Genomic DNA, 25,952 nt, shown 5'->3' on the forward strand with positions numbered 1-25,952 from the left:
TGCACCGTCAACGACCGTCTCAAGCCCTGTTGCCGCTCCTATGAACGTTATTTAAGTGCTGGTTGAAGGTATTCCTGTTAACACGCTTATTGACACTGGTGCTGCCGTGTCCATCATTAGTCGAAATTTGTGCCACAAACTAATAAAAGTGATGACGCCGCTTTCTGAACTTTCGCTCCGCACCGCCAGCGCTGACCCCATTCGCCCTCTAGATGCGCGCACCGCCCGCCTCGTCATCCAAGACCTCTCCTACACCAGTGAGTTCTTCGTTCTCGCCCACTCCTCTTACGACATCTTCCTCGGGTGGGACCTTCTTGCCGCGACACACACCATCATTGACTGTGCACGTGCTCCACTTGATTTGTCCCCGCTGTGTGACACTCTTCTGGACGCCTCGCCTATAACCACCATGCTTATTCTCGCCGCTGACGACGCCGACGTACCAGCTTTCTCTTCTGTTCTTGCGCCACTGACTTGTGCTGCCCTCTCTGACGCTACTGTCCTTTATTCATCCTCTCCTCTTTGTGCGCGCTGCAAATCTGTCATGCTACCACATGCCGTGCTCCAACTTTCTAGTGGTTGTAGTGCCCTGTGCGTCGTGAACTCGTTGCCTTTCCCCACCACTATACTTCGGGTAGAACCGCTTGGCACAGTTGATGTCATTGATCTCGACGATGCTTCTTCTGTCCTTGATGAGCCTGACGCACATGACATCAACGCTCTCACTCCTCCCGTCGACGTCGCGAACTTGTCCTCCCCCGATATGATTTCCCATTCTGACGATGCCGCTCTGCCGCCACACCAACGCGCCCTGCTCATCACTTTGCTGCAGCGGTTCCGCGCGTCCGTCGACTCAAGCCACGTTGGGTCGTGCAACCACGGTTCGCCACCATATTGACACTGACACCCATGGACCCTTGCGCCAGCGCCTCTACCGCGGCTCCTCCGATGAGCGCCACATCAAAGATGAATAGGTGAGCGACATGCTATACTGCGGAGTGATCCAGCCCTCTCACAGCTCGTGGGTTTCGCCGGTCCTTCTCGTCATGAAAAAGGACGGCCCCATTAGATTCTGCGTAGACTACCGCCGGCTAAACAAAATTACTCGTAAGGACGCTACCCCCTGCCTCGTGTCTATGACGCGCTCGCTTGAGTGCCTGCAGGGAGCGGAGTACTTTTCTTCTTTGGATCCGCGCTCTGGTTACTAGCAGGTGCTGATTGGCGACGTTGATCGCCCGAAAACAGCTTTCATCACACCTGATGGGCTGTATGAATTTAATGATATGCCCTTCGGTCTCTGCAACGCGCCTGGCACTTTTGAGCGCATGATGAACAACATCCTCCGCGGGCTTGCTACCTGGACAATGTCACCTTCACGCGAGATGTTCCATCGCATCTTCTGCGCCTCGAGAGTGTTTTTCAATGTCTGAGTGACGCTGGACTGCAGCTCAACTTGAAGAAGTGTCCCTTGGGCGCCCGACAGCTGACTATTTTAGGCCACGTCGTGTTCAAGGACGGCGCCACTCAGACCCTGCCAAGCTCCGCGCAGTGACTGATATCCCGAAGCTCGTATCCCTGAAAGAACTCAGAAGCTTTATTGGACTTTGCTCGCACTTTCGCCGCTTTTTCCGGGGTTTTGCTTCCATTACCTCCCCACTGACACAACTTCCCGCCGGCAGCCACTACTTGTCGGCCTGGTCTCCTTCGTGCGACGAAGCTTTTGCAACGCTATGCCATCTTCTCACCTCCCCTCCGACCTTGCGCCCTTTCAATCCTTCTGCCCAAACAGAACTCCACACGAACGCCAGTTGCATCAGTCTAGGTGCCGTGCTTGCTCAGCCAAAACCTAGCTTCAATGGCTACGTCGTCGCTTACGCCAGCCGTGCTCTCACAAAATCGGAGGCAAATTATTCAGTCAAGGAAAAAGAATGTTTGGGCATTATTAGGGTCATCGCAAAATTTCGCTCCTCCTTATATCGGTGCCAGTTCGATGACTCCACAGATCACCATGCTCTCTGCTGGCTGTCTTCTTTCAAACATCCGGCCGGCCGCCTTCCTCGTTGGGCTCTCCATTTACAAGATTACGGCATTAGGGTCACTTGTCGCTCCTGTCGTAAACACTCAGATGCCGATGCCCTCTCACGCTCTCATATGTCCACGGATCCTTATCCACCATTTATTTCCGGCCTCACACCTTCTCTTGATGCCATTGATATGCCTTCTGAGCAGCGCAAGGATGCTTGGATATCTTTAGTGATGGATTTCTTAGCTAACCCCTCAGTGCACCTCCCTTCTAGAGCGCCTCGTCGTCATATCCATCACTTTGTCGCGCGTGACCAGCTGTTGTACCGTCGGAACTACCTACCAGATAGTCGCAAGGTGCTGCTCGTGATTCCTCGGCATCTCCGCTCCGCTATTTGAGCCAGTTATCACGACGACCCGCAATGCGCCCACGCCGGTCTGGTGAAAACATTTACTCATCTGCGTCTTCGGTATACTGGCGCCGCATGTATCGTTTTGTCCGTCAATACGTCCGCTCTTGCCTGGAATGTCAGCGTCGCAAGAACCCACCTCCCCACTCACCTGCTTCTTTGCAGGCTTTACCGTGTCCAGCCGGGCCATTCGACCTTGTTGGGATCGAAATCTATGGCCCTCTCCCAGCACTTCCGCCGGGCACCGCTGGATCATTGTCGACATTGATCATCTCGCGCGCTATGAGGAAACTGCCACGTTATCAGGTGCCACAGCCTCTAACGTCGCCGGTTTCCTACTTCAGAACATCATTCTTCGTCATTGTTCGCCTCAGGAATTGCTCAGCGATCGGGGTCGTGTCTTTTCCGGTGTTGTGGAAGCCCTTCTTCAGGAGTGTCATATCATATAAAGAAAGCTCATAGCATACATGCATTCATTGGCGCATATATGCAGCAGTGATGGGCAGCTTGATCTAACTGAGGGTGTCTTCTACAAAATGTCAAACTGGTCACGTGCCTACCTTATGAATTAACTGGCCACTTACCATTGCAGGACTCGGAATGCCGATGGCTATTTCGTCCCCGTTCGCCGTTGCCTGGCAACCCTGGCACGGCTTCCTGCTGGGGTCGATGAGGCTGGCGTGGATTCCCATGTTGTCGGGGCTGTTTCGCTTCATGTAATCCACCGTCGAGTTACCGACGGCGGCGTCCACTTGGAACTTCCTCTCAAGCGAACTGGTGAACTGTTCGCCATCCAATAGCTGTTCAGGGAAAAGAACATCGCGCAGCAATAACTAAATGCAGTCGGCCTCAGCCATGCAAGTAGAGCTAACGCATAAATGAAAAACGAGGAAGTAAAAGAGGATAGAGCGAATGTTGGCCTGTATTCAGTGGAGATCGACACGAGAAAGCCTTCTGTTTGAAGCCGGCGGCAAATTTGGTCACTTCGCCGGTCGGCAGTACAAAGAACTTTCAAATGCTCGGCTTCGTCTGTAGCACCACGCTGATTCTCTTTTACTTCGGAACTGGTCAATTAGTTTAAGGACTTCGGCGTGTATATCTGCCAAATGCATACGTTAAGGAGCACGGTAAAGTGGGACAGCGAAAGGCTTAGGTCTGTATTGCATGGCCTCAACCCTGAAATTTTCGTTTTTGCGATCGTTTACAGATCAAGAATTGCTGTGAAAGGTAATTTTGATGCGTGACTACCACAAAAAAAAAACGAGAAAATGACGATTCTCTTCACAAAGTGGCTTACCTTATTTCATGGTCCATTCGTATGAAAAGACATACGAATTTTTGGTATGCTCGTGGTCTCTAGGCATTGCGTATACATGGTGGCCCCAACACCGTAATTCACAATAAACAAACAAACTTACACCCACATAGTTCTCAGCCAAAACATATAGCATTCATACCACTCACCACTACACCGAGGGAGAGGAAGGGAGGGGCACTTAATAATTTCTTAATTTTACTTTTGCAGATCAGCCTGCACTAAAATATCCGCAATGCCGCAAGAGACGGAAGCAAGAGCTAAGATTCTGAATCATCATTTCCCCTCCTTCTTATTGAAATTGTTCCTCATCTGCCCACCGGTAGCAAACATACCGAAGTCCAGCCTTATCATGGCTGCTTTATCTCCGCAAGTTATTTATCTCCAAAAGTTACAATTATGTATCTCCTTATTAATATTATTATTGTATCTATTAGTTATAATTATTTTAAGGCGCTATTGTATGATGTTATTATTAGTATATCTCCTAAAGGTATTATTTGCCTTCATTACACAGTAACTATCCATAACAGCCATTCCAACAGCTTCGGCTCGAACATTACAAATAACTCTTCATTTTCATTTTTAATTCTTTTTCTGCTATGCGAAACTCTTCAATATTTGTTACTTTTCTACTTCATATTGTATTAAGCCCGTTACACTTAGTGCAACAGGCCGGGACCCCATTTTTTTTCAATTCTTTTTCTTATTCCCACCTTTGTAATAGTCAAAGTCGGTAGAGCACCGTACGTGACATGAGGCGACAATTTGAAACGAATCTCATCGGCAACATGTGGTTGTCTGTTCTTATATGTTCTTTTAACTTATTTATTATCTAAAATTATTACTCATTTATTTTACTCGCATAAATTAAGCAGTAACAAGAAAAAAAACCTTGCATTCCAGCTTTTTTCCGCGGCCTAAAAGATTGTGAGAATAACAAATATTCCAAGCCCCACAGTGCCGTTTTAAAAGAATGCTCATGGCATGCATGCATGTATTGGCACATATGCGCAGAAGTGAAGGGCAGCTTGATCCAATTGAGGGTGCCTTCTAGCAAATGTCATACTGGTCAGAGCGTACCGTACAAATTAACCGGCCACTTACTACTGCGTGGACTCGCATGTTGTCGTGGCTGTTGCGCTTCACGTACACCGCCGTCGAGTTACCGACGGAGGCGTCCACTTGGAATTTCCTCTCAAGCGAACCAGTAAACTCTTCGTCGGCATCCAGCAGCTGTTGCCGGAATAGAATGCCGCACAGTATTAACTGAATGCATTCAGCCTCAGCAGTACAAACAGAGCTCATGCATAAATGAAGAAAAAATGAGGGACGAAAAGATGATGCAGCTAAGGTTGGCCTGTATTCTCTAGAGGTGGACACGAGAAAACCGTCTGTTAGAAGCCGAAGGCAAATTTGTTCCCTGCGCCCGTCGACAGAACAAAGAACTTTCATATGCTCGGCTTCGTCTTTAGCACGTTGCTGGATCTCCTTTACTTGGGAACCGGCCACTTTATTTAAGGTCTTCGGCATGTATACCTGCCAAAGACATACGTTAAGGAACATGGTACTGTCGAGCACCGAAAGGCTTCCACCCGGAAGAGGCCTCTACCCGGAATTTCTCGATTCGGGGATCGTTTACTGATCAATAATTGTTGTGAAAGGTGATTTGGATGCGTTACTACAAAAAAAAAACGAAGAAATGATTACTCTCTTCACAAATTGGCCTACTTTATTTGGTGGTCCATTAGAGTGAAGAGAAAAAACTAATGAAGTTGAATACGAAGCAGCAAATTATGGAGATAAAGTACAGTGATCAGCTACCCACACTGCTCTTCTAAACTCCAAAGATAAGCAGTGCAAACATTCCAATCGCTGTTATGTACCCCTCGTCAAGTTCATATAGTGCTAAGAAACTTAAGCGCGTTATTCTACTACCGTTCTAGCTACAGGTCTATGGCCCTTGGAAGCATAGAGCTCCTTAACAACAGCTCTAGAAGAAAAATATTGTAGTATAGAGAGCCCCACCACTACCGCACGACGTCAGAGCCAGTGAGCAGGCGTCAATAGCGCCAGGTTTCGGCCCGTGGCAGACAGGGGCGACCGCGCATGCGCAGTGTAGACAGTGAGCAGGAGCGTCGGCGCCCTGTGCGGGGCGCATGATAATCCTACGTGGAAATCTCAGCTACATGAAAACGAATATTTTGTTAGTACGATAGTGGTACCATTTTTATTTTCAAAGTATCAGATCCCTAACTTGGTATCGCTTCTACTTTTCCGTCTCTGTTCGTTTTTTTTTTATCCGCGTCCATCCGGATTCGGGGACGCGGAGATACGGCCCAACGTCCCTTATACTCTTTGCGCTATACTACATTGTATTCAGTAAGATCTCAGCTGGACAATTCACGTCAAAGCCGTATTTGGCAGGACAGCAGCAGCCATTTGTTTAAAGATATAGATGACAGCTATCAAGAATGCACAGGCCCCTAAGTGAGCTCTGCTGAAAGAATTGCCACGAGGATGTATAGGGTACTGATTACAGCGTTTCCCTACTGTGTCGACAACAAAAACTAGCCGCCAACAGGCTTTTCCAGTATTATTTTTCATGGTGTTTCAAGATCTAGGCTGAAGAAAACTTTAATCTGTTTTTTTCATGCATGAGCTTAATGTTCCTGTTTGCATTCCTCACATGTATACAAGTCCCCGGCTACTCAGACCAGGATCAAATTGTTCGCTCCACCTGATCCAGCGTACCGTGTGGATTCGCACATTGTTGTCGGCATGTGTCGACGTTGAAGAAACGAAGGCGCTCTTGAGCTCGCGTCGCATATTTCCCCGGTGGTCGCTGAAGCCGTACGCCTTTCCTCCCGTCTTTGTGGCGAGAGTCTCGAGGTTGCCGTCCGCACTCAGTACCAGCGCCAGGGTGCTGACGATCACCTTTGCCGCTACGATCTCTGGCAGCACGTCTTTGATGAATGGGGCTTCATTCTCTTTCCCGTCAGATACGAGTACGATGAATGCGCCTTCTGGCGTTTCAGTGCCGTTTCCTAGGAGCTGAAAATAAATACTAAGCGGTCGATAGCCTCCCAAAACCTGCATTGACTGACGCAACAAAGTGTCCCTACGGCAAAAGGAAGAGTTCTGAAGCATTGCTATTAATAGGCGCTTTGCTAACGCATGTGCTGAACGAGAATTGCTGTTTTTAACTCGTTTTTATGCGACGTGGTTTTCTACACATGGGGCTCATATGGCGCCTAGCTGCAATATGCAATGCATGACCAATACATGCATGCGTCGCTGCTGAAACGCTCTTGGTGCGGTGACTCACTTCCCTGCTACGTGGTCGCCAAAACTCGAAACAGTTATAGAACAGAACTGTCGGAGGTGCACCAGTTCTGGAACCAATGTGTCTGGAACACGATGGCATGGCGGCAGTCCGGAAAAATGGCTTGGAAAATCAAACCAGCCTGGGCTTCAAGAACTGTGCCGAACCAGCTAAGCTTGAATGAAGCATGTAAAAATTTCGCAGCTTTTTTCCCTAATGATACGGACTATCGTTTAGCGCATACTTTATCAATGCCATGCTAATTTTACTAACATAGACAATTTAATCCTACATCCTACTTGAAGGAAATGGCTTTTGCAGCTGCGGCAAGATAAGTGTCGTCTACTTACGTTGTAGCCAGCCTGTCTCACCATTGCACTATATACAGGGCCTGTTGTGAAAGCAGTAGTACTCATTTTTTTATAAAATTTATTGAGGAGAATAGTACAAACGATTATAATTTTTCAAAGCAGCACCCTCCCGCACCTACACGCTGCTGCCAATGAGTTCTCCAGTTTTCGTACGCCTCGACGAACGCCTGGACCGGAATGCTGTTTAGCTCCCTCGTCACGGCCTGTTGAACCGCCTCTACCGATCCATGATGTTTCCCTTTGAGCGTGGATTTTATTTTTCGGAATAGAAAAAAGTCTGGCGGGGCCAAGTTGGGTCTCTAGGGAGCCTTAGGCACCGTTGTCGCCTTGTGCTGAGGAAAAAATTGGGGTCTTCATTCACATGATGAAGAAAATCCTGGCAGGTCGCTTTCCGGTTGGCCTTTTGCTCCTTTGACAATACTCCCGGCACCAACTTCGGGAGCACTTTCCTCATGGCTAAGTTTTCTGTCACGTTCTCAATAACTTGGGTTTGAGGAATGCTCAAGTCATCAGCAATCATTCTGATACTCCTCCTACGATCACTGTTCAGTAAATGTTTCGCTCGCGACACATTTTCGTTGGTCTTGCTGATCTAAGGGTGTCCGGAGCGGTCGACATCTTCCACTCTTTCATGACCTTCTCGGAACCGCTTGTGCCACTCAAAAAGCGCCTGATCTACCCATGGCACTGTCACCATAGTCTTTCTTAATCATGTCGTTAGTCTCTTTGTCCGTTTTACCAAGATTTACACAAAATTTGATCGCGTATCGCTGATCCAGTAAACGCTCTATGATTCTGCGTGATGAGACGTTTCGACAGGGGTTCACAGTACAAGCGACCTGTTCTCTACAACGGCCGAGAGCCGACTGCCGATTTTCCCCAGCGTTCCCAATATCGCCATTCAACGATCCTGCGCGCGCAGACCGCCTCTCGTCCTCCCTTTAACCCAGGAAAAAGCCAGTCCTACTACTTTCAGAACAGACCCTGCATTCCAGGCGACTGTCTCAACCGCTTGAAGGCACAATGAATTTGTTTAATTTAAACCACCACAAAAATGGGGGCATGTAATACGAAGGCTAGATAATCGATGGTCCTTAAGGGTAACGGAGTGGATTCCAAGAGACGGCAAGCGTAGGAGGGTCGGCAGAAAGTTAGGTTGGCGGATGAGGTTAAGAAGTTTGGGGGGGGTACGGTGGCGCAACTTTCAAGGGACAGCGTTAATTGGAGAGAAATGGGAGAAGCCTTTGCCCTACAGTGGGCGCAGTCTAGTTGACGATCATGATGATGATTTTGATGAAAAGATATCAAGCAAAATTGCAGAAGAATGTTTGTGGGGAAAAATAAAAAGAATTGATTGATTCAAAAAGACGTAGGAAAGATACGCTTTTGTTCAGTGCAGTCCCCAGGCCGCATCCTATGCTAGGGCCTCCATCGTCGGACAGCCCGACATACAAATATTGCTAATATCCTGCCCCGCCGTGTCCATGTAATCACGCAGGTCCTGCTGTGTAGCGAAGCTTAATGGACTTCTAGGCATCATTGGAAGAAAAAACCTGCACGCGCAAAATAAAAGATGGCCCTGCCTTGAGAGCCGTTCTGAGACCGGATCCGATGCTGGTGCCTCCATCGGCGTGAAGCCTGATGATGGCATTCAAGAACCCCTGCCTGGTGGTCACGTTCACTGTCATCAGCGTGTGGACCACCGTGGAATCGGAGCTGTACGTAACGATGGCCAGTCTTCGGGAGCCATCTTCGATGTCTGCAATGTACCGCTCTGCCGCCTGTTTCAAAACGCCGATGCGGCCTCCCTGCAACGCGTGAAAACTTTTGCTGAAATCTGAGAAGAAAAAAGACCTCGTCACATGACAACGTGTAGCTTACGAAAGTGTTTCTGCATAATTTAGTGTCCTTTCTGCGTGTCTAAAAGACCCTAACAGAGGACCTTAAGTGGTTCTGTAAATTTCATTTGATCTCAGAATAACAGAACAAAACCTTACTTTCCCCTGAGGTTCAACTTAGACACCCTTAGTTCGATATTTCTCGTTTAAGTCAGACTTAATTTTTAATAAACGGGAGGAGTTGGTGGCAACCATTTGAGAGACACACATTTTTCTTGCGTGTTGTGTTTTCGGAATGTGCTCAAGACATTCGGAAACGTCGGCCAGCATGTTCAATTCAGCAACCGAGCAACCAAACCGCGGCTAAGGCATCACAAGTAGAGCTGGAGCTGGTTTTTAGTGAGGAGTACAAGAGCTCTATTGCAGTCACTCCGTCCATGTAATCGTCAGCTTGTCGAAGCAGCTGCAATGAAGAAGAGTGAACCGACAGCTATTAGACAGTTTTAGTGACACGTACGAAATGGCTATCCGCGCGTACAACTCTTACGGGTGACGAGCCCGCAACCACAGAAGTATTTGAGATTCCGAAGCATCCGTGTGTGCCTCGCGCGCCAAGAAACCTCCGCGGGATGAGCGGCAAGATCTCCTAACAAGAGCGCCAAATGTGAGACGACAGCTAAAACGCGGTGATGTCCTATGTTCGGCAGCGCCGTGCTTGGACTCTCTAATCCTGCCGGCTTGGATTCGTTGCGAAACGTAAAGGAATGCACCCCTTCGAGGCAGGCAGGCGAGATGCAGTGCGGTGAACAGAAACTGCAGTGCGCTGTTAAGAGCGGGAAACAGTGTTCAGCTCCCGCACTGTCAGCGACCCCACGGAACTGCTGCTCTGCTGGCAGAAGTGCATCCGTTAGAAGGCTGAGGCACTTGCAAGACACGCTGCGCGGAGGCGTACGCGTGAGAGATCTTCAGCTGCAGGATGACACCAGGTAAGGACTACACGAGACACCTCGGGGATCAGCGGCCCTTAGATCGGCCCAAGTAAAAGCTGCGTTTTTTCGGGAGCTCACGCCGCTCAACTGGCTTGGCTTAGATACTAACTTTGAATGATATTGGCTAGTGTACTGACCATACTCGGCGAGAGATGCATAGGAGAAGCACACGCGAGCATTACCGTTTCAGTGCAATACGTACACATGGCCGCTTTTTGTGTGCGTCGCGTACGTGTAAATAAAAGCGATTCAGTTGACGCGCGCTTAAAGGGAAGCTGAAACGGTTTTTTGAGATTTCGAGGTTATTCAAGAATTCGAATCTATCAAGCTTCTAGATAAACCATGCAAAGTATTTTTGCACTAGGATTTAAAATGGTGACATAATCGTCAATTAAAGCCGCGACGATGTTCAGGCTTCTCCTTACTACGCTGAAGGAGTGCGAGGAAACTCGGCAGTGACGTCATTATCGCCGAAACTTCAAATGTCCGTTGCTTACACCTGCATGCTGCTGTGCGTCGTCACATGGCGCCAAACAACGCATTGTGAGCTTCACCTTCGATGGCGTCGGTTTTCTTCCATGAAATAACCCTTTCTTCGCTAGAAACGTAGTGTCGTCATACGTGACGTCATTATCGGGGCCTCTGCCCGTCGCTGTGCACTTCAGAGAAGCCTGAACGCCGACAACGACTTTATTCGGCTTTTACGCCACCATTTCAAATGCTAGAGCAAAACAATTTCGCAGGCTTTACCAGCACATTTCGCACATTCGGCAAACTTAAACTCATGGAATTCTAAAACCGCTTCAGTTGCCCTTTAACGCCCACACGGTTCGCGCGTTTGCGTCCGTGAAATCTCTACGAACGTTTCCTAAAGCTGTATTCTACTGTCATTCTTGATTGTCTTGCGTGAAACCCTCTACTTGTGACGCCGTAACCACCGTCTTGGTGGCGAAATTGAAACCGCGATGGAATTAAATTATTCGTAAATCGTATGTCAAGCACAGCTTAACTTCACATCTCAATGCATGTCTACTGCTTTACACACCATTCCAAACAAAGAACATGGCGCGAGAAGTTTTCCGCCTCTACACGTTTAACAAAGAAAAAGGGAGTTGCGTGGGACGATGCTAGAGATCTGTGTAAAGGTTTGCTGAAATTATACGCCAACTGGATGCTTATAAGGTTTCTGTGGGCGCTGTGTGATCGTTACAAGGGCGCCGTGCATCTTTTCTCACTCACGTAGATGACCGCCAAATGATTGTGCTCACGTTCATGCTTGCCGAAACGTCCAGCACCAGCACCACGCGCTGGGCGAGGTCTTCTTTCTGTTGTGCTTCATCGAAGGTCACCTCGATTCGCTTTGACATGTCCGGCCTTGGGAGGCTGGAATTAAACAAGAATTTGCATTCGTTACTTCCTTCGCCCGTTTGCTCACTAACTCGTTCATTGAACTCGCATCTGGATTCGTACTTTCTTTCGCATTGAAGTCTTTCTTTTTAATTTCCACGAATATCAATGACAGATCTACAAGTAGAAGCAATGGGTTAGAAAACAGGTGCTGCTAAATAACCACATTTGTTTTATTACCTGCGGCGAATTCCCAAATCATTTAACGATATTACATTAAGAAAAAACTATTGTTCGAGAGAACTTTCGCGCACGCCGCTGCATTGGGTAGTTGGAGTAAAAAGTTTACTGTTTGATCTTGTCTCTTTAAAGGGGAGAGCTCCACTCAGCTACCTCACTCGCGTTGTGTACGGCTTCCTACTGGCGCTGGATCGCCGAGCGCGCTCACAGTAGCTGGACCAATCGGAACGCTGCGCGTGCCGCACATGCTCACATGTGGCCGGTCAGATCATCGGCTCGCAAGCGTTCGCTCGCCGAGCGAGAGTCCGTTTCGGGGGCAGCACTGCTGTAGCAAAGTTATATAAAACGTCGAGTCATAAGTGATGCGCTCTCCTAGGCTAGCGTTGCCCAAACAAGAGGAGCTCTTTTACCAAAAGCGTCGATGCGCAGCCGCCAAGTGCCGTGCAATACAGCGAAGCGCGACGATCGGAAGCAAGAGCGCCCACAGCGAGTTCAGAGCGTTGCTGGCACTGATACGCAGCGAAGGCCGAACAAGAAGGCCGCTTAGAGCAGATGCCGGAAGACCCTCGATAATGGCGCGCCCGCAGAACCAGCGACGAACACAAGGAAAGGCTCGATAATAGGATTGAAATTAGGCATCCTCGTGCACCAGAACATTCATTACTGCGGGCTCGATGCCTGCTCTGCACAGAACTTTATGTTGAACGTGTTCGGAGTTTCTTCCGGCATGTGCTAAAGACGTTCCTTAACGTCGGGCCTCACGTGTGCATACGAAAGGCGCATAACGACACTCTAATTATTCGCCGTTCAAAGTGAGATGTATCATGAGGTCATAACGAAAGCTCTCACGCCAGATAGCCAACCAGCGTAGTGGTCCGTTGAAAATTTTTATATTGCTTCTGCAAGTTCATTCAACGAGCGTGCCTACACAAGAGTCAAATACCTTTTCCATCTTTTCAAGAGAGAAAGCAGAGGACATTCCTAAACAACCACATTTGGGCGAAAACAACACGTCAAGAATGCTAACCGGCGCAAAAAGATTGTGTAAAGCTTAATTCTGAATGTGACCTTACCAAAACTTATCTTAGCAGCAGCTCATGCGGAAATAGAATGACTAGTGCTGAGAGGATGTTTGGCACCAGCGGCGGCGCCAAAAGATAAGCTTCACCGTCCACTGCACGAGAGCAGCCGATCACGCCTTATGTCAAATTGCAACACACACTCACGATGCGCACTGCACATCGTCGTGTTCACCAACTCCCATGAGGACAAGGCGGGCAACCTTTTAAGAGAGACTGCCGAAGACGTCTATAGCTTTTTCGTTGCCAAAGAAAACTTTTGCTCTGCTGCGGACGTAATGGAACATTACTTGCATTTGAGGTACTACAGTCGCGGCGGATTTCCAACTAATGTGGTCGGATATCGACTGTCACAAGTATCGCCAGCGTCGACCTTCGTAAATCTGAGGATATCACCACAGTGGTTCGGCGGATATGCGTGAGGAGTTGACCTCTCATCTGAGAGGCGTCACACAAGATACAACGTGCCATCCGTGCTCCCTGCTTCGGCCACATATGCAGCGGCCCAATCCCTGGCATCGACGCGCCAAAGAGCCGCGCAACTGTTACAATTGAGGAGTTAGGGCTCTATTTTCGAAACCACGACATCTACCTGCCCAACCCCTATCAGGTGACCTAGCCGAGACCGTGCCATCTCGAACACCTCGACGCGCACCTGTAGGGTGTTCTCGGTCGAAACGGCCTCCTGTCGAGTCCTACGATAAGAGATGTGCACGTCTGTTAGAGCTGCAGCCGCAGCAAACATATCCCGGTATTGTCCGCGCCGTCGATCTGCGCGTCCTTTCGTCCATGTCAGCCTTTGCTTTTCGTCTGTAGCAATGGGTGGCCAAAGTTTTTCGACAAAATGCATTGTTTTAAATCGTGCAACAGATGATGTAACCCTGGGCACTGACATTTTTCGTTTGTGTGGAGCCACTCTATACAGTGGAGTTGACGAAATTTATGTGCGACGACACATGCGGTTAGCGTAAACGCAATATCCTCCCCGCAGTCGCGACAACGTGCTTTTCCTCACTCAGTACGAGGTCTGCCAGCTGCCAGCAGCTTTCGTCCATGTTAAATCTTCTGCCATTCGAATGGGGCCTTGGCACATCTTAATTTAACTGGAGATACCCAGTGTGTTAAAGAAAAACGTATGTGTCCCACGTGCGGTCAGGATGCGACGGACGGTTGCACGTTCGTGTGGGTCGTGAACCCTTCCACATAACCAATGCGCCTTCCGTCTGGCTCTAAACTGGCGAGATCTGACGACTATGTTACTGACCCTGTCTCGGCCGTTTCCGACTCTCGCCGACCAGCATCCGAGACACCGGACTATTCTCCTCTGTTGCGAGAGATGATCGAAAATTCGCCCCCGTCTCTCGAGTGACGTGCATTGCAGCGCGTTCTCGTGCTTCATTCCCACCTCTTCGACTTTACCCAGAGCGCATCTCTTTCATCTTTGGTAACATCTCACATGCACCATAACATTGAAATGAGGAATGAAAATCCCATACGTTAGAAACCGTATCGAGTCGCTGCGGCCGAGGGCAAAATCATTCACTGTCAGGTCCAAGAGATACTGCGGGACGGAGTCATTCGGCAGTCTTCCAGGTCATGAGCCGCGCCTATAATACTAGTGAGGAAGAAAGACGGTTCACGGTGATTTTGCGTCGATTCATCGTCGTCATCATCACCCTGACTACACCTACTGCCGGGCAAAGGCCTCTCCTATCACTCTCCAATTAAAGGTGTCCTTTTCCAGCTGCATCCACAGTATCCTCTCGAACGTCTTAATCTCATCCACCCACCTAACTTTCTGCTGTCTCCTGCTGGACTTGCTATCTCTTGGACTTCACTACGTTACTCTTGAGGACCATCGGTTATCTTGTCTTCGCATCACATGCCTTGCCCAAGCCCATTTCTTCCTATTGATTTCGACTAGGATGTCATTAACCCGCGTTTCTTCCCTTACCCACTCTGCCCGCTTCCGGTCTGTTAACATTACACCTATCATTTTTCTTTTTATAGCTCGCTGCGTCGATTATCATCTCTTGAAAGCGACCACAAAGAAAAACGTGTAACAATTACCGCGCATTCATGACGCTGTGGACCGTCTTCACTCGGCGGCATACTGATCGTTCTTAGGTGGGAATCACATATTAACAGCCTAGTATCATCTGCTTTAAAACGACTGTTCTTCCTTAGAACACGGCTTCGAGAAGCGCCACCGGAGACCAAACTGTTAGCATATAACACATTTATACGATCAGTTCTCGAATATGGAAATACGATTTGGTTTCCCTACACACAACAACTCATTAACAAACTAGAAGGAGTGCAGAGAAAGGCAATTAGATTTATCTTTAACAAATACAGGAGCAGTGATTCACCATCCCAACTACTAAATCAAGCATGTATTCTTACTTTACAGAAACGGGCCAGACTAGCACGACTAAAATTATTGTTCCAATTAGTTCATAACACATTAAACATAGATACTTCGTTATATATAACTGTAGATGAATCCAGACCATCCCGGCATAAGCACCCATTAACCCTTAAAGAGTACGCATTCCGAACCGACTGTTTCAGATATTCATTTTTCCCGCTTGCCATAAAAGAATGCAATAGTTTGAACCGATCTATTACTACTAATACATCTTTGCAGAAATTTGTAACTTTGGTATAAGAACAGTTCCGCGATAATTAAATAGAAAATTAAATCATAATTATTCAAGTACAACAGACCACTCGTATCACTGCATGTAACAGCATCTGTATGAACATATTACTTACAATGTATAAAATTGCACCCTTTTCTGTGAAAAATACTCTCTCGTTATGTGTTTTATTTTCTGTTATCTGTGTTTTTTTCCCCATACTCATGTAATTACTTGCAAATAACAGTGTTTTTAATGTATACCATTCCATTTGTATTCGCTTTGTACCTTCTTACTATATGCCCATCCTGTAAAAATTCCAATGGGATTGACAGTATGTGAAATAAATAAATAAATAAATATCCGATATGGGTACTAGATATTACCAGTAAATTCTTAAGACAGAGAGAAAACCACCTTCGTGACTCTCAACAGCTTCTTCTGATTCAATGTAATGCCATTCCGCTTCGGCAGTGTAAATGCGACCTTCCGCTTTTCATGAATACGGTCCCACGCGTATTAAAATATTATATACACATGTGCTATTTGCATGACGTCATCCTCTTTAGCAAGACCTTTCAATAGCACAATGAAAGCCTCGGTTTCGTTCTCCACTGCATAAGCAAGGCTGCATTCCTCCTAAATTAAAAGAAGTGCTATTTCGGTGAGCGACAAACTATCTTCCTTAGTTTCCTCGTGGATACGGAAGAAATCTGGCCCAATCCGCAGAATCTCGGTGCAGTTCGGAATTTTTAAAACGACGAACCCTGAAAGCCCTTCAGAATTTCCTCGGCCTGTCTTCAAACTTCCGCCGCTTTATTCCCGATTTCGCGCACCTTGCACACCCGGTCATTGCTCGTCTGCATAAGGATTGGCAATTTGTGTGGAGAGCCGAATGTGATTCCAACAAGCTGAAATTTGCTCTGACTTGAGAAACCCTTTTGCCCCAGTTTGATCCCAGCGCTGCCACAGAGATCCCCACTGATGCCAGTGGTGCCGGCCTTAGGACGGTGCTTGTCCAGATTCCCAGTGGTGACGAACACATCGCTGCTTATGCCAGTCGTGTGTTAACAGCCCAAATTTTATGTTAGGCGTGAGCAACAGAATGACCCCGCATTGCAAGCATTTCTTGCTGCGGGCCACACCAGAACACGGTCTACGCTGTTCACCGTTGAGGACGGCATCCTGTACTCGAAGAACTGTTCGGTCTATAGTGCCTGCACGCTTTTCTTTGTCCGAGAGCATTTTCGGAATTATATGCTGCAAGCCATGCATGACAACTTCCCGTCCGGTCAACCTTGGGTTCCCCGTACACTTCAGAGGATTCTTGACCCCATTTACTGACCCAACATGTATAAGACTGCGAAACAATACGTCGCAAGCTGTCCCCAATGTCAACGTCTAAAGCTAAACAGATCCCCTTCTGCAGGTCTTCTACACCCGGTCAAGCCACCATCAGCGCCTTTTAAAAAAATTGGCGTCGACGTGCTTGGCCGCTTTCCCAAGTCTTCAGAAGGACGCCGCTTGGTTAGTCTGTGTAGACTATTTGACAAGATACGTGAAAACTAGCGCTCGTATCACCAAAATCACTATAACGCTACAATGTTGCACAACGGCTGTGCGGATCTAACTGCTACCACTCCACGCCCTAATACCCATAGACCAACGGCTTTACTGAGCGCACAAACCCCACCCTCACTAACAAAGCTGCAGTTGAATGTGGCGTCAGATCACTGGACCTGGTACGGCCTGCTACCGTTCGTGGCCTACGCACACAATACCGTGAAGCATGTGGTCACCGGATAATCTCCTTTCTACCTGCTCTATGTAAGGATACCGCGCCGCGTTCCTGGACATACTCTTTCTTTTCTCGTTTCACGAATACATTTCCACGTAGCAGATATTACGTCGCGCTGAAGGAGCTCGGCGAATAGCCCGCTTGCGCAGTTTCTCTTGTCCGCTCCGACCGAAATACCGCTATGACAAGCGTCACCTTGCGGCTACAGACCCCCAAGGAGATTACTTCGGCTCTGGTCGCCATTGGAAAAGCGTGGTCTGTGCCAAATGTTTTCGTTCAGGTATTCTGTCCCTTTTGTCATTAAGTCGCTTGAGCGATGTAAAGTACGTAACTACCAAAGTTACCGCAAACGATCGCCGCTCCTGCAAGATCCAAGTTGCTCATGTGGCTGCTCTCAAGCGCTGCCTCCGTCGGCCAGCCTGACTGGCTCGAGGACGAGCGTCGTCTGCCACCGAAGAAATTATCACAGGCCATGCAGCTACCTCTTTGCAAGAAAACGAAGCCACGCGGCCACAACCTGTGAATTATTATTTCAGTTTTGACAGTTAACTACTCAGACAAGCCCCAGTGGTACTACCTCTGAGCGGGAGTGGCTAGGGCCACCCAACTCACTTCTTGAAGTCGGCGTTTTTGCTGATGACATCCCATGTGGACTGTTGATTGCACACCTCGTTCTGCTTGTTCGGGGCTTGCGGAAAGTGGCGGCGAGGTTCGCCCTTGCTGTCACAGAACTGGCTAACCTGTAACGGGTGAGAGTGCGTTTATGCACGGCAGCGTGGGTTGCGATGTTTCAAACAAGAAGAGGAAGAGGTTAGAACTTTCTGACCCCAAGGTCTCAGGCAGCGGAAGCTAAGCTTCTGTACATCAGCGTGAAGCGATAATCACTGAGAGAGGGTGAAAGCAGAACAGCAAAGTAAGCACGTTGTGAAGAAGGGTGCTCCCGTTGCTAACTTCCTCCTAAGGAGAGAGCGAATTCACAGGAACGCCTTAACCCATTATTTGCTTGCAATCTGTTGCCATTAGCCACGCTTAATGCACTTGCCGAAAGTGCCGTAATTTTCGTTCCCGTTTGGTGACATCCTCTTTTCTTTTTTCCAATCTGCATCGTTTTTCTTTTTATGATATCTCTACCTTACAACCAACGGGAATTCTTCCGTACGGAGTCGTCTCTTCCCACCAATCAATAGGCAAATTTTATGACCGATGACTCATTTTGTTCCCAAGGGCTTAATCATTAAGACAAGAATTCGGGCGAGATTTCTGTCCACTCTTTAAAATACAGCTGCTGGGGCACGAACTACTTTTCGACCAAGACAAAATCCAAGAATAGGACAAACATACCCCCTGGTACAATCTTTATATTTTGATATCTTGATCACCGTGTAGGCCTCTTAGCCACCGACAACTTCTTTGATCTGCTTCAGACACTAGACCAGCCCTTGTGAACTAAGCCCCTTCAAACCAAGTGGGAGCTGCCGCACTTCACCATCAGGGTAAGTGAAAACTTCTTACATTGGTGACGTAGGGCATGAACATGATAGAAGACTGGACGGGGTCATGTTTGGGCTGCTGGAAGATAACCTCGCAGTCGCCCTGAATTCTGCATTTGTTGTCAATCGGGCACAAATTTCCATCTGCCGTTCTCGGGATGAAGACGATTCTGGTTGAGCAAGCATTCAGCCGTACCTGAGAAAAGAATTCGCGCGCGCATTTACCAAGTGATGAGCGCATATTAAACGTCAACAATGCAATGCAAATAAAAACACTTGTTTTCTCTTTCTTTTTCCTCTTCTCCTTACTAGCCATCAATAAATCATATAAAGCTCAGCTGTTACTGATTTGGATTAGAGAGATCCCTGGCCAGGGAAATAGCTAAACTAATTTCATTGTTGGATGGGTTTATCTCTCTTCTCTGCAACCCTTACAGCTGATATGTCGTGTTTACTGGCTAAGCCGTATAACTTGTTCTTCCAGAAACGACCGAACTCGTTCTTCACTGCGAGAAAACATCCGCGCACTGTTTTTCTGGCCGTTCTCGACGAGCACACTAGGAGCTTGGCAGCTGCCCTACTATCCTCATCATCATCAGCAGCAGCCTGAATACGCCCACTACTCCTGCTCGTGTTAAAGCTAGGAGAGATGAGAAATGATTTTTCTTTCTAGAGAATATAGTTTTATTCCGGAGAAGATTCGGACGCCCTTCCTCAAGGGACGATGCTCTGCTTCATTTCAGGCTTTTCCCCAAAAACCGCGTCTTCATAGAAGTAAGCAAGAAAACTGCCTGAATGCACTTATCCTTCACCGCTGCGTCTAAGAGATACCAGAAACACACAAACCGAGTCATTCTGGGAGCTATCGACGCACAAGGTCTCGCTACATACGTGGCGGCCTCGATAATTGACGTCATGTCTCTTCATCCGCTGATACAGATGGTGATGCTTCAAGCGGGGGACTAGTGTTCCTGTATACGCTATGTAAACACTGCGGAGCTCTAAACACCTTGTTAGACAGCACGTCTCTGTCCGTATTTGCGTTTCATTAAGGGCGTTTAAATTTATGCCCGGCTCGCCGTCCAAAACATCGAGCGACGGTTGTGACTGCAGAGGAGAACGGCACGCCCACATCAAGCTGCGCCAAGCAACATCAAGCCGCATTACATGCAGCTGGTGTTAGCAAGGTCTAAGACTTTGCCACAAAATCATTAGGTCCTACAATATCAGGTTCTCTATGTTCGTTTTCAACACAAACATCTTTAACGCAAATATGTCTGGTTGGATATGTGACAATGACGGAGTCTCAGGTGCCACTCAAGCACCGCATAACTAGATTCACTCTTTACGGATTAGCTCGGTCCTCCACAGAAGAGATCACGACCATATTTCTCGGGATCTGTGTCCTTGTAAACATCCTCTCTCACGCCACAAAAAAAAAAATAAAGGTTTACTGCCTGCTACCTGCTGTCAATTTTAGCCTCCTTTCAAAAATTAAATGACCGAGTTGGTAACGGAACGTTGGGTCTTCAATTTCAACCCTTGGTTGACGACAGAACCTCCTTCTATATATAGTTGTTTTTCTACCAGTTCTCAAATATCTATTTGCAATCAGCTTTTTTTACAAGTGCCAGCCTGTAACCGTGAACCCCTCCGATCGTTATTTGCCCCATGCAATATTTACCGCGTGCCTCACCTTTCCTTCGTGGCAGAAGGTGAGGGGGTACTCGCTGTCGTTGCGGCTTCCGTACTCGTCGAACACGCCGTACCTGAAGTGGGCCCACTCGTGCACGAACACGTACGCTGTGAAAGTGAGTGCATTTCTTAACCGCACTTTTAAGAACAAAGCTGTGAGCTCCCGTTCTCGGCGCCACGGCTGACCTCGGCGCCTGAACAGAGGAGAACGTGGAGCCGAACCTAAACGAACACTGGCGACAGTTTCAGTGCACTCATTTCTGGTGCATACGTGCTGCGCTGCCACCGGAATAGCGCATGTGTCGACAGCAGCGTAGTAATTATCTCTCGGTTGTAAAAGTAGGCGCCCAGCTTGAAGGAAAGCCTGCCCTGCAGCCTCGAGAGGCGCTCGTGCAGACCTGGTGGTACTTTATGAGTGAGGCAAACGGCCTTGAACGAAGCGCTAGTCATTACGTAAAATTCACGCCAGCGACACGGGTACCTGTGGCGCCACCCAGTAGAACAGTCAGTACTCAGCACTGCTTACGCGGGTCGCCGTACATAAAAAGCCACCAAGAAGTGCCCAAAGCGTTGTAGCGCGTGTAGGAAACATTATGAAAGAACAGCGGCTGATGTTGGACGCTCCTGAAGAGACGAAGAGGGCTATCAGCATCTATAAACCCGCCTATTATACGCTACGCCTGTCCTGCAGATGTTAGATTGCTGCACTTGAGCGCCCATTGGTGGGTTGAGCAACTTCGACGTCGAAGATGAAACCGAGCACGAGGGAAGGGAGGGAAGGGGTGGAAGGGCAGTACCGCCTCTCTCTCCGTAGCGAGCCGTGTGCTCCGTCGGCCATCAACACCGCTAGAGCGGAGGTTGGGTGGCTAGGGCAGGGGAGTGCGGTCTTCGGAAGAAAGGGACCGCGGGAATCGACTACATTTAGTGGGAATCGACTACATTCAGGTAGCGCTCTCCGCGCATATCCAATTTTCAAACTCGGCCGGCTTTTTCACCCCTTTATGAGGATTGAAGAGTTTGACGAGGCAAGTGGTGCACTAGGCATAGTTTGGTCTAGCAATGCAAATGCGCCCCCGGCGGCTGAGACCCACTTAGAAGCTCGCCGCAAATGACGAAACCCATGAAGCACACCAGTGTAGAACCTGCAGAGCTGAAAAAGCCTGGTCAGCCATTTGTTAGTAAGAAGTAAGGAAAGGCGGTGCCCTAGAACTCGAGCAACGCGCTGTCACCGCTCATCAAGAGAGAGAGCGAGCCGCGTCCATGCTCGCCGGAAAGAAAATGGCAGCCAAGTCGGTGGAAAGGCAGGCAGCCAAGATATTAGACGGAGCTGAAAAAATTATTCTGGGCCCACTGGGTAGAGTAAGCAGTCTACTTAAAAACGTCAGCATTGAATTGACGGAGTGTATTGCCCGCACCAGCGGAGTCGTTCTCACCGAAGCTGAGGAGGAAATTTTCTCTGTCAATACTAAACAACAGTCGATTCTCATCGCACCACTTAGTGACAAGCGGAAAAGAGAGTAGCCCGTGCTCGAATATGAGGGCGAAAAAATCGGAGTTACGGCGTACCTCGCTACGTCCGAAGACTGCGGAAAGGGGCACCTGCACGACAAACCCCTAGCTTCACCGAGGAAGAAGCCCGGTACTGACTCCGCACCCTGAAGGGCAACCTCCCCCCCCGTTCCCCGAGTTTGGAGTCAGGCTGCTTGGTAGGAATTCAACAACGCTCTTAATTCTGTTCGAAAATCCGGAGGCCCAGAAGTGGGTTAAACTCTCGCTTACATGGCAAAGGCGCGTACTATACAGAAAAAATGTACAAGGTGCGCAACGCATGCAGACGCTTGGGCCACCGCGAATATGTTTGGCCGGATGCTGACAACGTCAAGTTTCCAAGATGCAGAGCGTAGCGTCTGGAGTCCGGTCATACTTGCGGAGCGAAGTGTAAGCTGTCCGGCAAAAACCGCTCGCTCAGCAACAAGGAATGCAGAGAAGTCTACAGGACTACTTATCTGACCAAGGAACGACAGTGCCAGCTCAAAATCGCCAACCAACAGCACCTGCAAGGCGAGCGCCAGGAAAATTCTTATTCAATATGAGCAGCCGCTTGCAGAGGACGCTCAGAGGTCAGAGGGCGGGATTCCAGAGGCCGGCGCTGGGATTCCTCAGCTGGGAGCGGATACTTTCGAGCACGGAGAGGGGACTTCTCGCGATTGATGGAGACTACCGGCCGAGGCCGTTCTAGCTTCCGTGGCAGAGGGCGATGCGGGGCCGGAGCCAGGGCCAGTTCCAGGGACGCGAGCAACCCGTGGGCACCACGGAAGAGAAGCTCCAGCGGGGACCGTGAAACTAATTTTCGGTTGCGGGGTGTCCCAGGCTAAAGGTGAGAAGGATAAGGAAACGGAAAGCTTGCATAAGGAAGTCGTTGAACGTAAGGAGGTCATTAAAAAACTCCCTCAGGAGCCTCATCCACCTAAACTACAGACAAATTCGGGGTCCCCCTCGCCTCAGCAGTCATTCCCCTCAATGCAGGCCGCTCAGTAGGCAAACCCACCTCCGGCATCAAAGGTGGTCACACCAACCGCGGCGGGAGAAGGAAAAGATGGATATTGGGATTGGGCCGATTAGACCTGCCCCCCCCCCCCCCCCCAGCAGGAACGGAGGGGTGGGGAGACGGACCCGGTGGTGGCAGCAGAACAGAGGCTAGACGCCAAGTACGAGGCAAGATTCGAACGGATCGAGAATGGCATGATTACGGGTGTTCTAAATAAAAGCTCTCGTCTAGCAGTACCTCGCACAGGAAATTCAGAAACCTTTGGCCATAGCCCTGTAAGAAGCGGGCAAGGACGTTGTTGAATTTTCAGGATATGAAGCGTTTGCTAGCGACCGCGATGAAAAATCTGGGGTTATTACACTCGCCAAAAGGAATGGCGGCGATCGCACACGAAATCAATTCTCGGGACATTGAGGCGATTCTCATCGAAATTTTCACGGTTGAGAAGGAGGAGCCGAGTATTTTCCTCCTAAACACTGAAAGCATCCCCAAGCAGCGCAGAGTTAGCTTCAGAGCCCTCTTTCACAAAGCGATCAAGGCGGCAGGAATCAATACCCTTCTTATTGTAGTAGGGTTTAATGTGGGCCACCAAGAGTAGGAATAGAATAGGCATGGCCCGAAGGGAAGGCAGCTGTGGGAAGACTGTCAAGAACAGGGCCTCATCTTGCAAACAGACCCGGGCTGTCCCAGAAGACTGGTCAACTGCGTGAGCTTTGAGTATAACCCGGATCTAACGTGCACCAGAAATGTGGAAGAGGTAGGATGGAGAAACACGGAGCTCAACTTTTGGAGCGATCGCTACGTAGTAAGACGCGGAATGAAACCAGCGTAATTGAATGGGATAAAGTCAGCAAAAATCGAGGAAACCTGCGATGTGGAGGGGAGGATCAAGAATTTTGACGAAAGGGCGGAGGCCCTCATGTGCCACGTTAGGACAGCTACCACGACCCTACAGGAGGAAGACGCACTGCGACCACTGACAGCAAACTCCTGCACATGTGGAAACCTAAACGGGGCTTGGAAAAGCGTCTCCGCACAGAAATGAAACCGAAATTGGAGGCGAAGAAAAGATAGGCATAATATGGAAATTGAGGATTACGCAGTTAAACTTTCCGAGCAAAACTGGTGCAGTACGTGTGACGAAATGGAAGCAACATGAGCCTTTCAAAGACTTAAAGCCTGCTGGGACATCTCCTGGACCTCGATTGTTCAAAAACCCAATCTGGCACTAGACTTGGCAAAGACCAGACTCGCGTTTGAGGGGACGGACGCGGTGCTCATGGCAAAATTAGTGGACACTTACATCGGCGACACGACAACCCTCTTCCTCCCGAAATACGAAGGCCCTCCGAACGAGTCTCGCGATGCGCCCATCACGGAGACGGAGGTCAGGGTCAAAATTTTGGTTGAAAGACGCGATTGGCCCCTAGCCCTGATAGGGCTACGAACAAAATATTTAGGAATCTGGACAACACGTCTATAACGGCGCTCGCTGCTATAGTAGCGGCAGTCTCTCTCAGCAATGGAAAACTGCAAACGTGGCGCGAATTTGTAAACCGGCGAAACCACCCAATTTGGAAAATTTCAGACCCATTTTAGAAAAGTTTATAGAACGCCTGATTCAGGTCACAGTGACGCACTTCATGGCGCAGAATGACCTATGACCGCACAACATGGTCGACTTCCGGCCGGGATTGTGAACGCAGGTCGTGATGCTTCGTTTAAAACTCGTTCTTATAAATTCGAGATCTAAAGACTCGAAAGCAATTCTAGGTTTAGATTTCACTAAAGCCTTCGACAATGCTAAGCATGCGACGATCCTTGCGGGGCTCCAGGAGATAGGAGTCGGCGTGAGAACGTATAATTATACATCAAGAATTTCTTGTCAAAGAGGGCGCTAAACTAAAATTTCACGCCCTAGAATCCCCCATAGTTCACCTGGGAAGTAAGAGCCCACCGAAGAGGTCGGTGCTCTTCCGCTTCCTCTTTAACGTGGCGGTGAGGGGCCTGCCCGCCAACCTCAGGGTTATAAAAGGCCTAAATTTTAGCATATATGCGGATGACATTAACATATGGATGAAGAGTGGCAGTGATATTAGCAGAGAAGAGCGCATTCAGGCGGCGGCGGTCACTGTAGTGCCCTCCACGGCCGAAAGGGGCCTTGCTTGTTGCCCGCAAAAATCCGAACTCTTCACATACAATCCGAAAGCACTCCGATGCAAGCGTGACTGAAATTTCGAAGTTAAGGTTGAGGGAAAAACCTTGCCCAATGCTAATCAAATCAGGATCCTCGGACTCTTTATCCAAGAGGACGGGTACAACTAAGAAGCTATCAGGAAGCTCAGCAACTGCGCTGCGCTAAATAACAGCGTTTTTCAAGGGAGTCGCGCTCAAGGGTAGAGGCCTCAAACAACGTAGCCTCCCGAAATTAACGCAGGCGTATATGATTAGCAAAATGTGCGACACCGTTCCTCGATACTAGTGCGAACGAGAAAGATAGGATCGACGCACTTATAAGGCGTTGCGTCAAGGAGCGCTGGGCCTACTTATCTCCACCTATACAGACCGCCTGTCGGAAATGGGGGTGCATAATAGTTGTACTGAACTCGCTGAGAAGGTGCGAATCGCCTAGCCCGAAAGACCATTTTGCAGTCTTTTACCGCCAGAATGTCTCGAAAACATCATAGCCCCCCCCTCCCCCGCAACATTCACCCAAAACACCATAGGGAAAGGAGGGAGAAGAGGGCGGAGGCGCTGGCTAATAGAGCCGGGAAATTTAGGGCGGCAGAGGTAGCCAGCGGGGATGCAGTGACTGCCAGGTCGGGGGCGGCGGTCACCTCGGT

General features: G+C 48.8%; 1 protein-coding gene across 1 annotated transcript in view; it reads right to left on the minus strand.

Annotated features, from left to right (window-relative positions):
* The window catches only part of LOC149343034 (calcium-activated chloride channel regulator 1-like), a 67,444-nt gene that overhangs the window by 34,231 nt on the left and 7,261 nt on the right, over positions 1 to 25,952 (minus strand). Inside the window, exons 3-9 of the mRNA XM_089546876.1 lie at positions 20,563 to 20,669; positions 18,889 to 19,062; positions 17,989 to 18,116; positions 11,539 to 11,653; positions 9,027 to 9,251; positions 6,502 to 6,801; positions 3,017 to 3,232 (exon numbers count right to left, since the gene is read on the minus strand). Coding sequence (XP_089403002.1) covers positions 3,017 to 3,232; positions 6,502 to 6,801; positions 9,027 to 9,251; positions 11,539 to 11,653; positions 17,989 to 18,116; positions 18,889 to 19,062; positions 20,563 to 20,669 — 1,265 coding nt within the window. The remainder of the gene's footprint in view (positions 1 to 3,016; positions 3,233 to 6,501; positions 6,802 to 9,026; positions 9,252 to 11,538; positions 11,654 to 17,988; positions 18,117 to 18,888; positions 19,063 to 20,562; positions 20,670 to 25,952) is intronic.

The sequence above is a fragment of the Amblyomma mixtum genome, chromosome 5 (assembly GCF_055824585.1).
Source record: "Amblyomma mixtum isolate Tamu chromosome 5, ASM5582458v1, whole genome shotgun sequence".
In the NCBI taxonomy this organism is placed as follows: Eukaryota; Metazoa; Arthropoda; class Arachnida; order Ixodida; family Ixodidae; genus Amblyomma; species Amblyomma mixtum.